The following is a 14542-nucleotide window of genomic DNA, read 5'->3' on the forward strand; positions in this document are numbered from 1 at the left end:
AGAAGGGAATATCTTAAAAGCAAAATACATGTGTTCTCCATAAGAAATTTTATTAAGCAGATAAGCACCAGAAAAATACACAGAAAATCAGCCAGAGTAGTGAGATTTCCTGATAAAAGCACCTGTGGCATCCCATAAATAGAGAGGCTAACAACACCATTGTATTGGATATTTCTTTATCTCATTGACACTGTGTATTTGCTTCATCAGCCCTTTTTAATATACTGATGTACACGATTTCTTACTGTATGATGGAGTATGGATGAAGATCAAATTATAACTGCTAATTGAGAAGATTATAAAGAGAGTAAGAAATATCCTGGCCTCTCTGATTCAGTTTCTCTGCAAATGAATGTAAACTGTATGTCACAAAAATATATTGTTAGGTCTTTTAGGAGATTATTTTTTCCTAAAGAGAAGCTTGCCATCTTTGTAGTTCTGGTGCTGGCTTCTGTGGCATGTAGTTTTCTACTGAAAAAGAGGGAAGAGTTGTGTCTTTGCCAAGAGTCGAGTATATTGGGCAATCTACATAAGTAAATTGTATCTCCTTGTTAGTTGTCCAATGTGTCAGCAGCTCTGGACTTCTGAATAACATAGGAACAGTAGGCATTGGATTTACCCATCACAAGACATGCTGGACAAGAGGGTGACCATGAGCCAGGAATGTGCCCTTGGGGCTAAGAAGGCCAATGATATCCTGGGGTGCATCAGGAATGCAGCAAGCAGAAGGAGGAAGAAGTTTCTCTTCTCCTTGTACTCTGCCTTGGTGAAGGCTCATCTCTGGAGCACTGTGTCCAGTTTTGGGCTCCCCAGTTCAAGACAGACAGGGAGCTGCTTGAGAGGGTACCACAAAGGGCTATGAAGGTGATAATGAGGACTGAGACACCTCTTTTATGAAGAAAGCCTGAGGGACTTGAGAGACCTGGGGATACTGGTTGATAGTAGGCTGAACATGAGCCAGCAGTGTGCCCAGGTGGCCAAGAAGGCCAATGGCATCCTGGCCTGTATCAGGAACAGTGTGGCCAGCAGGAGCAGGGAAGTCATTCTGCCCCTGTACTCAGCGCTGGTTAGGCCACACCTTGAGTACTGTGTCCAGTTCTGGGCCCCTCAGTTTAGTAAAGATGTTGAGTTGCTGGAATGTGTCCAGAGAAAGGCAACAAAGCTGGGGAGGGGTTTGGAGCACAGCCCTGTAAGGAGAGGCTGAGGGAGCTGGGGTTGCTTAGCCTGGAGAAGAGGAGACTCAGGGGAGACCTAATAGAATAGAATAAACCAGGTTGGAAGAGACCTTCAAGATCGTGTCCAACCTATCATCCAACACCACCTAATCAACTAAACCATGCAACCAAGCATCCTGTCAAGCCTCGCCCTGAACACCCCCAGCGACGGCGACCCCACCACCTCCTCGGGCAGCCCATTCCAATGGGCAATCACTCTGTGTAAAACTTCTCCTAACCTCCAGCCTAAATTTCAACTCAGCCTATGTGGGTTTGTAGGATGTTTGTATAAGAGTGAATGTGTGAAATGAATGTCAGTATCATACTCTTAGAGCAGTAAATAAGAAATAGATGATCTGTCAGCTCAGCAATTAGGTGTTTTATTGTTTACCACAGGTGCACTTTATTTAAGCAGGTAATAATTTTAAATATAATTCTTTCCCACCTGTATGTTACACTTTTAAGGCTGTTTCTAGCTGGAACAATTACAAATATTCTGCTATAGTGTTAAGAGATGCACTGAAGTGCCCACTAGCTTGTAGGCATATTTTAAAACTAGGAATTATCTAGCACAGTAAGTCGCTTCAGAATTTTGCTGGCTATATATCTAGATATCTGTGTTGTTATTCTTTCCTTCTTTCAAAGCTGTTCAATCTTCTGTGTCTCCTGTAAACAGACAATAAAGAAAGCACTTTACTGCAGCAGGACCCTAATCTACAGAGTCTTCGAGCCTCTAGTAGTGAGGTTAAAAAGTCTGCAGGAACAAAAGTAGAGCACAGTCTGGGGTAACACAATGCAAATGCACACTGAAGTTGCATCTTAATTAGCAACCCTGATTTATGGTGGTGACTGTTAAGCAATAAACTTTTATACTTGTTTATTTCAATAGCTTTAATAAAAGTGATTATTGATAAGATGTCAATAAAGGACAACCAGACTGAAATCTGTACAGCACCTGTTACTCCAGGTGACATACCATACAGTGTATTTCTGAACTAGTCTCAGGCTTGTGTAATCATATCTTTAATCATTGACCCCTCTAGAAACAAACTTCTCATTGCTTGTATTGGTTTGCTGTTGATAAACACAATGAAGACCAGTGTAATTGAGTGTTAATAAAATCTATTCCAACTTCTCTTTTCAGTACTAAGAGTATTACTAGAGAGCTCAGCATGGTGTTTTGACACCCAGCACAGACAGTGAGGTGGGAGCTGTAGTATCCTCACAAAAACACAGCCGGTGGGGAGTTGAGTGGGTGCACTGAAGGATGCATGTTTGTCCATAGCATGCTGAGGGTGCAATGGCAGCAGTGATGCAGCCTGCTTAGAAATACCCTTGGGTTTGTTTTCTCTTGTTGTTTAACCTCAGGTGGCAAATAAACACTACACAGCCACTCACTCACTCCCCCCTGTGGGATGCGAGAGAGAATTAGAAGGGTAGAAGTGAGGAACTCCTGGGCTGAGATAAAGACAGTTTAATAGAAAAAGCAAAACCTGCACATGCAAGCAAAACAAAACAAGGAACTAAGTTACCACTTCCCATCTGCGAGCAGGTGGTCAGCCATCTTCAGGAAAGCATGGCTCCATCACACATGGCAGTTCCTTCACTCCGAAGGTCTCCTTTCTTCTTCCCCCAGCTTTGTATGTGAAATATGATGTTATATGGTGTAGAATATCTCTTTGGCCATTTGGGGACAGCTCTTCCAGCTGTGTCCCCTCACAAACTCTTGTGCGTCCCCAGCTCACTTTGCTGGTGGTATGAAGAGCCAAAACCCCTACCTGTGATTTGGGTTTTCTTTGTTTTGCCACGAGCCACAAATTGTGGGGGGAAAAAGAAAGGAGGGGAAAAAAAAGTAGTATCTGAATGGTATCTGCTTTGCAGGTTAGATCACTGGGCAGGAGTGACTTTTACCATGCTGTCTGTGTCTTCATGGTTTGGAGTACAAGGTGTGTCCCTCAGGGCTGGGTTTCTAGCTTTGCTGTGCAAGTTGCCAGAGAGAGGGAGTGAAGCTACTCTTCTGCTTTTCTTCTCAAAGAGCGGTGTGCATACATTTTCCCTCAAAAGACTGTAGGAGTGTCATCACCTTAAAGTCAACAATGTTTATGTCAATGTTCCCTGTTCTCTACTCAAGGAACACTTACTGTGAGAGGCGTTTCCATGCAAGGGACACTTACTATGAGAGAGGTTATAGAGGAAAGGTGTGGAGAAACCCTCTGCAACTGTTGCAAGTTTTGTGAGTTGATGAGACTGCAAATCAGTTTGACTAAGAGGTTCTGTACTAGTTGCTCACTGTATCAAAGATGAGTGTTGCCCATAATCATGCAGTGTCAAGGGTAGGCTGGGGGTTTTTGTGGTGGTGGGTTTTTTTGTTTGCTTGGTTGTTTGGTTTGGGGGGTTGGTTTTGTTTGTTTGAAATGAATAATTAGAGGGAAAATTGACGCAGACTCTACAAACTGGTGTTGAATGGAGGAGTTCTTGCCTAATTCCTGCTGGCATCCATGGGATGGAATCTGCTCTATCTGTTAAGTTGCCTTTGCTGTACAGGGCAGAGAGGATTCCAGATTTTTTTGAGCACTGTGAAAATGTGTAGGAACTCTACCTTTTTTTTTTCTTTTTTCCTTTTTTTTTTTTTCTTTCAATCTTATCTCACCTGAAGAAAGACAATCTTTGCATAACATTGCCAGGAAGGTGGAAGTCCCAGGACCCCTTCTGTTTGAAATAAAGATGGTGTTTTGTCAGCATGGGATTGTAAAGTCCAGTTTGCATCCTATTACTTGGTAGTTACATATTAATAAAATGTAGGTCCAAAGGGCTTGTGTTATCTTGTCTTGAAGTTCTTAATCTGGTGAAGCTTTTCTTCATTTCTCTTCCATTTCTTCTATGTTTGCTTGGTTTTCCTTTTCCACTTTGAGAAGCCTGATGCTGTTACTGAACAGTGCTGGTAGGTTATTTACGTATTCTGCCTAATTATTTCATGGTCATGTGCATTTATTTTCTTTTCTTTCAGCCTACAATAAAGTGAGCCTTGGTAAAAGGCACTGTATATTTGTGTATTAGAATCAGCTGCTTGTTTTTATTCTGTCTCATTATCAAGGGCTGGGTTGAAGCATCTACGCAAGTCACAAGTTCCCAATTGTAACTTTTACCCACAAACTAAGAGCAACACAGACTATCCTCAGGTATGGAGGAGGCTTAGCAAGTGTCTCTGTACAGAGCAAGTGGAAGATGTTTGTGGAGAAAATATTGCTGTTGAGCTAAATTTAGTTAGTTTAGCTCACACAGAAGAATGTAGCTTTTTTTTAATAGTATGCTGTGTTTATAGTATGGAAAGCACCTACCATGATTAAAACAGGCTTTTAAATCACACACTTTCTCTGTGAACAAAAAGGCTTTTATTGTGGAGTGCATTTCTGTTGTCCTTTAAAATCATCGTAGCTCTAACAGAGAAGGATGAATTCTTTCTCTCACTTTCAACAGTATTAACAGGCTTCTTGGCACCTTCTGATGGCACTTGCTGGAGCCCAGTAGAAAGCAGCTGCTCCTGCAAATCCAAGGTAGAGCTAGAGCTGTGGATTTCAATCTGTGGTTCATGGAGCTGCTTTCTGCTACTGAAACATTTAAAAACGCTGACTAGGAAATACAAATTTGTGCCATGCATCACTCTACAAATGTGAACTTTAAGGGGATTTGCTTAAACTGAAATAGTTTGAGATCTGTCATTTGGAAAAATGTTGACAACTAGGCATTTAAAGCAGTTGCAGTGTTTCAGGAGAACAAGTAGTCACTATTGTGGAAAAGTTTGTATGAGGTCACCTGAATTGTTGCTAGGTTAGAGAGACTGTACTGGGAATTTTTAGCCTTTTCCTTTCTCTGCTGTCTCTTAAGGAAATAGACCTGCACTGTCCTTTCTGCACAACAGAAAAGGAGGATTGTAGAATCTAAAAGGACCTGATTCTGTAATGCCAAAAAGAATATGCATTGTTACCTATTTTATGAAGTGAAGATCACTGCTCAATGTGAAGCAAATGTTTTGATGGTATGATGCCTGATTTACTGACACACATAACCCCTTCAGCCCCAGTGTTGTAGAGGGTCTGTAACTGCACAATTGGCTGTAAAGAATACTTTAAAAGAGGCTAAATGAAAAATGGCACTCCCACTTCAGAGCTCTAAATCAGCGTTCAGGTGATCTTCTTTGTCAGTTCCTTCAGAAAACCAGATGCAACTTTATATTGTTGCTATGGAACAAACACCTGCGAAGCATATTCCCAATTAACTTCCAGCGTCATCAGCTTCAAAACTTAGTTGATGTTCACTTCTGCCCTAAAGTTTTCCATCTTTTCAGTTTCAGCTGGTTTTGGTTTCATGTTTATTTTATTACCATTGCTTCATTTCCTCTATCTCAGTTGATGGGATTTTTTCAAAACCTAGGTCTTCTAAGCTCAGGACACTTGCTGCCTTCTTTTCTTCCCACCCTGATTGATTCTTTGTGAGGAGCACTGTATTGGAATCATCCCCCACATTATAGGACAAGCTTTAAAACCAGAAAGCCTGCTTGTATTAAGAAACAAGTTGATGTGAGTCTCTGTAGCAGCTTGTATTGATGCAGCTGATGTTATGGAGGGCAAGAATTACATAATTTATAAATTGAAGTCCTTAAATGCTGCACCATGTGATTGAAAAGCTAGTTTGGCATTATCTGGACTTAGGCAAAACTCCCATGTTTCTCACCACCTGCTCACTAATAAAAACTGTTGCCAAACAAAGAAATCTGAGCAGAGGATGAATCCAAATCTTTTAAATTTTTGTTTTTGATAGATAGGAGGAGTTTGATTCACAGACTATAGAAAGTCAAGGTAGTTTGACAAGTAAGAAATCCTGGACTTTTTTATCATCCATGAGGAGGAATGTAGGAGCTGCAGATTAGTGACTGATGACTCACTGGGTGTATACAGGATAAAAAGTGAATGTTCAGGGAATATTTCCTATGGAAGAGAAATTGCAGTATGATAGTAAATATGGCAGTAGCTCTCCTTGCTTATTTGTGGAGAAAGCTCTTTGTTATGCACCCAGGAAATGAAAGGAAGTATCTGCATCACTTCATCACAGTGTCCTGCTGAGCTCTCACTGATACTTGCATTTTCAGGGCAGTGTAGTGATTTCTTGCAGGTTGAAACATATCATAAAAATTGTTGGTCAAACACAAATATTGATTAAAAACTGCAGAGGATTCATATTTTTTATGAATTAATTTTTCATGATGGAATGTTGCTTTCACTCTGTTTTTTTTCTCTGCCAGAAGTTTCCATTGGTAAATCCAAACAGTATGTTCAGTCTGTTCTATCCTTTGTCTGTGAGACTGTAGATTGTCTTGAATTAAAGAAGAGCTTTTAGTTTGATAACAGTCCTGTACAGTTTGTAATTTTACATTTTCCCCTGAATACTGTTTTGCCCTTGGCTGCTTCAACCACTAAGTTTTGCAAGCTTTATGGTTTACAGTGCTTGTTCTGCACTTTTCAGTACCTCTGTTTAGGTAGTTTGCAGGGTGAAAATGATGTGCAGAATCATAGTCTCCTCTCTACATGACCTCTAAAAACAGGCAGATTTCAAAGTGCAGGCACTATGTGTGGGTAATAATACCTCAGTAAATATTTTACTTCTATTTTTCCATCTATTACACTAAAATCTGACTTAAACTAAGCATAAATCTAGTCAGAAGAGATCACTAGGATATTAATCATCAGAATTAATTCTTTTAGACATGTGCTTGTCATGGGGCCAGCTGTTCAGAAGTTTTACAGCACACAACTGGTGAGTGAGCCAAGGGATGGCTCTCCACTAGACCTGCTGTTTGTAAACAGAGAAGGACTAGTAGGGGATGTAAAGATTGGTGACTGTCTTTGTACAAAGTAACCATGAGATGATAGGAGTTTTCAATCCTTAGTGAAGTTAGGAGGGAAGTCAATAGTCTTATCTCCTTGGGCTTCTGGAGGGCAGATGTTGACTTGATTAGGAGACTGGTTGATGGCATCCCCTGGGAGGTAGTTCTGAAGAACAAAGGAGTCCAGGAAGGCTGGACATTGCTCAAGAGGGCAACCATCAAGGCAGAGGAACAATCTGTCCCTGTGCATTGAAAAATGAGCCAGCAGGGCAGAAGAGCAGCCTGGCTAAGTAGAGAGCTTTGGGTAGAACTCAGGAAGAAAAGGAAAGTCTACTGGCTATGTAAGAAGGGGCAGACAACTTGGAGTAAAAGGCTCTTACAGGGATAAAATTAGAAAGGCCAAAGCTCAGATAGAACTTAATCTGCCACATGTCACTAAGGATAATAAAAAATGCTATTATAAATATCTTCATAGTAAAAGAAGAGCTAGGGAGAATGTCCATTTGCTTCTCCATGTAGGAGGGAACCTGGTGACCACATAGAAGGAAAAGGCTGAGCTGCTGAATGGCTGCTGTGCCTCAGTGTTTGTCAGTGACACCAATTGCCCCTTGAGGGTTCAGCCACTGGAATTGGAAGACCAAGAGGGGGAGCAGAAAGCCGTCCTCACAATCCAGGAGGAAATGATCAGTGATCTGTGGTGCCACTTACATGTTCACAAGTCTATGGGACCACATGGGATCCACCCAAGGGTATTTAAGGATCTGGCAGATCTGCTCACTGAGCTACTCACCATTATTGTCAACAGACCTGGGTAACTGGGAAGGTACCAGTTCACTAGAGGTTAGAAAATGTGATGTCCCTGTACAAGAACGGCCAAAAGGATGATCCAGAGAAGTACAGGCCTGTCCATCTGACCTTGGTGACAGGAAAGGTTATGGAACAATAATAAGGTTATCAGGCCCAATCAGCATGGGTTTATGAAAGGCAGGTCCTGTCTGACTAAACTGATCTTCTACAATAAAGTGACCTGCCTAGTAGATGAGGGAAGCACTGAGGAGATTGTCTGACTGGCTGTTAGCAAAGCCTTCAACACTCTCTCTCACAGCATTCTCCTTCAGAAACTCATGGCACAAGGATTGGATAAGTGCACATTGCATTGCTTTCAAAGATCTATAGTTTTGCAGTGTTGCATGCTAAGAAGTGGTATCATTTATAGTTGATCTTTTCATGATTCTTCCTTATGAAGTATGACAAGCCAGATTTAATACTACTTAAAGCAGAAGAAGAGCATATGGAATGTTTCATGCAGACTAATAACCCAAATATAACTGAATGAAACCTCACTCTGACTCCTCTCCTGCTGTTCTGACTCGGAGGAAACATTCATTTATGGAAATACAACTCTTCCTTGAGTTAGGTCTGGACTGGACCCAGCATTTACATTTCTGACTGATTCTATGATTCTAACTTCTTTAAGCAATCTGACATTATAGCTGAAGGAACTTATTTACTTATTAATGTGTTTATACTTTGCTCATGTGAAATTATTTCTTTTTGCTTTTATTTCTCAAGGAGAAGAATGAAGGCTCGTGCTCCTCCTCCACCAAATCAACCAGCAAGTAGAATTCCCAGTGAGCAGAAGTCATGTGCAGACACAGCTGTAATTTCTGATCAGAACCTTGTTAGTATGAAGGAGAACACGATAAACAGATGGGTGGACTTCACAGTCATTTTACCCAGCGGGGCAGAGCAGAAGAGCACAGTACAAGGAAGGTAATGTTTTGATTGGTTTCTGCTTTCTGGAGACCTCCATTCCCTGTGGGATTCTTGCTGGTATTAATGTCTCCCTTTCTGAGTTGATGGGGTTTTGCTGTCATGCTTCTCCCTGCATTTTAGGTTGCTGTTGTACCAGGGAGTCCTGACAGCCATGTGTTAAGGAGCCTCTCTGTGGGGGCAGCTCTTGTGTCACTGTTATCCCCATGGATCACCCTCAGCATGCGTATGGATCTTGACCATCCGTGGAGTGCTGCTGTGCTAGTCTTAGGTTGTAATACATCTCTTAATGTAGAGAGGTTTTGATACGGTGGAAGTAGGTGCTGCTGGCAAAGAGCAGTCCTGACAGTATGCCTGTTTGGAGTCATGCCAAGAAGCAAGCCCAGATGAATTATTCTTCACATCCAGAGATCCTGCCTTCACAAATACATTGTTGTTGTATAGACAGCAAAGCATCTGGTGGTATTTAGGAAGCCTTTTCTATATAGAAGTGTGTTGTTTTCCACAGGAAGAGTGCAGGCTTCTCCTTGTCACTGTGTACAATCAAGGGCAAACTGTATGCCAAAGGCAGTTTTGAAATAACTTTCTTAATCGTGGTCTCTTTCTTCTCATGCTCTCTGTGGGAGCTGTTTTGAAAGAGGAGATCTTAGTACTATAAGAAAGAATTTGGAAGAGTTTTAAATATGCATTCAATATTATGATGGAACTATTGCAGACTATGCTGTGGTAAGTAGTGGTCAAGAAACTGTTGAAAATGATAATACCAGATTAGGAAGATATGTTGATGCCTGTCTGTGCTTATTTAACACTTGGGGATTGCAGTAGTTAAGCTGCATTCCTGTAAAACTGCTCTTCTTGGTCTGATATGTCTATTTTAACTGCTTGTATATTAGTGTATTTTGATAGCTGAGGAGGGTGTGTACAGCAGCTATGTAGTGTCTGGTATTTTATTCTTCCCCCTAATTTTATTGTAGAAATTACTGTTCACTTAACCACTCTCAGGAGACAAGTATAACTTGTGTGGGTCAGCCCCAGAGCCAGTATTGTTAAAAATGTTAAAGGAAAGCAGTGCCTGTCAGATCTCAGATTACACATTTAGTGATTGAGTTTTTATAGGGAATTTGGATTTAAAGAGAGAAAGAAGAGAACAGGCCTGGAAAGTAGAACCCCTTATCCTATCACAGGGTGCAACTGAGCAGAGCGTGTCCCCTCCCTCTTGGCAGCCAGGTCTCAGATATTTATAAATATTTATCAAATCCCCTCTCAGTCTTTTCTGGGCTAAACAGCCCCAGCTCTCTCAGCCTCTCCTCATAGGGCAGTGCTCCAGTCCCTTAATCATCCTTGTAGTTCTCCATTGGACTCTCTCCAGCAGATCCCTGTCTCTCTTGAACTGGGGAGCCCAAACCTGGATGCAATATTCCAGGTGGGGTCTCACCAGGGCAGAATAGAGGGGCAAGAGAACTTCCCTCAATCTGCTGGACACACTCCTTTTAATGCACCCCAGGATACCGTTGGCCCTCTGGGCCTCCAGGGCACATTGCTGTCCCATGGAGAACTTGTCCTCCAGGACTCCCAGGTCCTTCTCCATAGGGCTGCTCTCTAGCAGATCACCTCCTAGCCTGTACTGGTGCAGTTTATTATCCTTCCCAGGTGCAGGACTCTGCACTTACCCTTATTGAACCTCATTAGGCTCCTCTCAGCCCAGCTTTCCAGTCTGTCCAAGTCTCACTGGATGACCACACATCCTTCAGGTGTATCAACGAAGCCTCCCAGTTTGGTATCATCGGCAAACTTGCTGTCGGATACTCTGTCCCCTCATCAATGTCATTGATGAAGATGTTGAACAGGACTGGACCCAGCACTGATCACTGGGGGACTCCACTAGTTAGAGCTCTCCAGCTGTTCTTGTGCAGTATTAGAGGGGTAAACACATTCTGTTTCAAAAATGTCAATGGGTCATAGAACCACAAAATCACAGCATGGTTTGGGTTGGAAGGGACCTTTAAAGGTCACCTAGTCCAACCCCCTTGCAGTCAGCAGGGACATCTTCCACTAGAGGATGTTCATAGTGCCAGACAACTGGACCTGGAACGGTTCCAGTCTCTAACCCATGCTGGTGCAGGGGGCTATTCCTACCTCTCCTCCCAGCCAGTGCTCAGGCAGGCATTTGAAGGCAGCATATGCTTTCTGTCTACTGGGTCACAGAGTATTTAAAATCAATTAGCTGAATTCACGATTTCTGTGTATAAGACAGATAGGCAGTGTGGACTTTTCTGTTTCAGTGTACACTTCATGTTACTTATAGGCAATTCTGAAACAATGGAAGGCACATTAGCTTAATTTCCAGTAGATTTACTCACTTGAGCACATGTGTTCTGTTAGTTCTTCAGCATTTCTGGACTTCTCTCCTTGTGGAATATGACCTATTTCTTCCACTAGAACCAAAAGCAGCAAAGTAAAAACACTGAAGTCAATGAGAAAAATTCAGATTTACTATCACAATCCCTGTATAATAAACATTGTCTCTCATACATTGTTCATTGCTACCACCATTGCTATCACATACACTGAGACTTAGTATTTTTATTGTCAGAGTCTTTACTTAGTGGAATAAATCTTGAAAGAAATGTTTAAAATTAAAGCTCAGTTTCTGTGGGGTTATTATATTGTCTATGTCAATCACTCTCAGGAACCAAAATGTTCTCTGTTCTGTGAAGGTACCCCCTTCTTTCCATTGTCTCAATGACAGGGCTGTGCCCCTGATGAAGAAGGCAGTTAAACTCCATCTTGTGCTAATCTGCTAATCTGAGTGTTACTAGTAGCACCCCTCAGTGCTGTCTTGAGTGCTTGGAGAGGACAGTGTTCCAATCACTGGTTCAGGGGCCATTAGTGATGAATGATGCACAAACCCCATTGCTGCTCCACAACAGAATTCCAGAAATTCATATAGTAGAGAATCTCAGAAGTTCTTTATTACAGCATTGTAGAATCTGAGTCTCAGTGTTCCCAACAGAAGTCCCAGAAGCTCCTTAACAGGGGCTCTATTCCCTAAAGTATCTGATTATATAGTATTTCTTATGTTGCATGTTAACTCACTTAACCAATAGAATTCAGCCCTGTACACAAGCTAAAAATACTCCCCTACAAAAGATGCTAAAAATAGCTCTGTATAAAAGCAAGTCCAGCATGTTGAAGGTCTGGCTTCTGCAGAATATTTACTTTTGGGACTCATACAATGTTTTGTTTTGTTCTTCATAAACAAGTTCACAGCTTGTTGTTGTTTGGTTAAGGAATCTTAGAAGCTTTTGCTGTTTGCAGGAACAGCAGCTGCCACAGGAGAGTTAGTGACAAATGTCAGGCACTGATAGTCAGCTGCATGAAGTGGAAGATTATAGAAAGAGGAGTAAATCGTCCAAGGAAGTTCTGAAATAAGAAAAGGATACCCTATAATGAGCCCTTGTATTAGAGTGGCATCAGCTCCAAAATAGAACGCAGGAGGTGTCACTTGAACTTAAGGACAAACTTCTTGACTTTGAGGGTGACAGAGCACGGGAACAGGCTGCTCAGAGAGGTGGTGTAGTTCCCTTCTGTGGAGACTTTCAAATCCTGCCTGGATGTGTTCGTGTGTGACCTGATGTGGGTGAACCTGTATTAGCAGGGGCATTGAACTAGATGACCTTTTGAGGGCCTTCCCAATCCCTACCATTCTGTGATCTGTGAAAAGGTCTTGTGTGTGCTGTTCTTTTTAACCGCTGCTTGGGAATTCGCCACCGATCCAACAGAAGCCGGCGGGGCTGGCACAGATGCAGCATTAGCGGCAATCTTGAGCGTGCCCTTGGCTGACCCCACCACAGCCGCTGGACTCATGTCCGTTCCAGCCGCTGCGGCCGGAAGTCTCTTCGCCTCTTTAGCCTTGTTACTGGTGGCACTGTCAGGTCTGAACCGCATCTTGTGCAAAGCAGCTTTTCCACCTCCTTTGTATGAGCGATTTTACCATATCCGTCACCACTCACAGCTGAGCTCCCCGCCGCCATAGCCGCCTGCGCTGCCGCTGCCGGAGCTGCCGCCGTTTGTGCAGCCGCCACTTGAACCGGCGCAGCCGCCACTTGAACCGGCGCAGCCGCCGGAGCTGCACAACTACTGCCGGCGCCGATCGCCCCTGCCGCTTTTGCAGGCGCCGTCGGCACTTCTGCTGCTGGCACTGCCGCCACCTGAGCTTTGCTTCCCTTCTTTCTAACCGGCACTCAAGGAAACCAAATTGACTCCTGCCTCCACGCCCCTAGGTCAGTGGGAGTGCGGGTATCTGAATTCGTCTGTTTTAAAGGTGCCGTAGCTGCGCGTTTCTTGTCTCGGCGCTGTGGTCTGAGACTCTTTCTGCATTAACCCCTAGCTCCCTGCTGCTGCCCGGAGTTTGTTTACTCTTATATATTTCTCACCACGAAGCTGTTGTTACTAATGACAAAGCCAATTAAAGTCGATTACATACTATTTTAATTTGAAAAGAGCAATTTTTAGCCATTAAGAGACAAGCAAACAGCGCTGAGTGCGGAGGGAGACTGCGCTCCACCAACATGCACACTAAACATAATCGAATTCCCCTTTAACTATTCTATTCCTAATACATATGCATATAAAGGTGGGTTTATTTTAATTAGTTCGTCCTTCTGGTGTTTTTTCAATGCTGTAATCCTCTGGTCAGCACCTGCTGGTTGGCTGCATGCAGAGTCCTTGTGGTTGTAACTCATTGCCCTCTACAACTACTTGAAAGGTGGTTGTAGCCAGGAAGGGGTTGGTCTCTTCTCCCAGGCAACCAGCACCAGAACAAGGGGACACAGTCTCAAGCTGCACCAGGGGAGGTTTAGACTCGAGGTGAGGAGAAAGTTCTTCACCGAGCGAGTCGTTCGTCATTGGAATGGGCTGCCCAGGGAGGTGGTGGAGTCACCGTCCCTGGAGGTGTTCAAGAGGAGATTGGACATGGCACTTGTTGCCATGGTCTAGTTATGAGGTCTGTGGAGACAGGTTGGACTTGATCCTCGAGGTCTCTCCCAACCTTAGTTATACTGTGATACTGTGATTTTAGCTCTGTTGTTACAATCTACTATTCCTAAGGGTGGGTTACATGCAGAGTCCTTGAGGTTGCTTTGCCGCTTCTTACAACCGTTTCTTGAGTACTCACTTTCACATCTTCTGCAGCAAACTCCTCCTTTCTCATCCTTGAGCAACTTATTATTACATAGGCTATTTTTCATACAAGCTGTTAGCTTCCCTAGTATTTCACTCTACTATTCAGGCTTCTACATAAATACAATAAAGCAAACAAAATAAACAATAATAACAAAGGCAAAGAACATTTTATAATAAAAGAAAACTGTGTCCAGTTCTGGGCCCCTCATTTTAGGAAGGAGGTTGACTTGCTGGAACGAGTCCAGAGAAGAGCAACAAAGTTGGTGAGGGGTTTGGAACATAAGCCCTACGAGGAGAGGCTGAGGGAGCTGGGGTTGCTTAGCCTGGAGAAGAGGAGACTCAGGGGTGACCTTATTACTCTCTACAACTACCTGAAGGGAGGTTGTAGACAGACGGATGTTGGTCTCTTCTCCCAGGAAAGCAGTACCAGAACAAGAGGACACAGTCTCAGGCTGCGCCAGGGGAGGTTCAGGCTGGATGTTAAATAAAA

The 14542-nt window shown here is 43.0% G+C and overlaps 1 protein-coding gene across 1 annotated transcript in view; it reads left to right on the top strand.

Annotated features, from left to right (window-relative positions):
* COBL (cordon-bleu WH2 repeat protein) overlaps positions 1–14542 on the top strand; it is a 161778-nt gene that overhangs the window by 34742 nt on the left and 112494 nt on the right. Inside the window, exon 2 of the mRNA XM_054164038.1 lies at positions 8668–8868. Within this exon, the coding sequence (XP_054020013.1) occupies positions 8668–8868 (201 nt within the window). The remainder of the gene's footprint in view (positions 1–8667; positions 8869–14542) is intronic.

The sequence above is a fragment of the Dryobates pubescens genome, chromosome 9 (genome assembly GCF_014839835.1).
Source record: "Dryobates pubescens isolate bDryPub1 chromosome 9, bDryPub1.pri, whole genome shotgun sequence".
Classification (NCBI taxonomy): Eukaryota; Metazoa; Chordata; class Aves; order Piciformes; family Picidae; genus Dryobates; species Dryobates pubescens.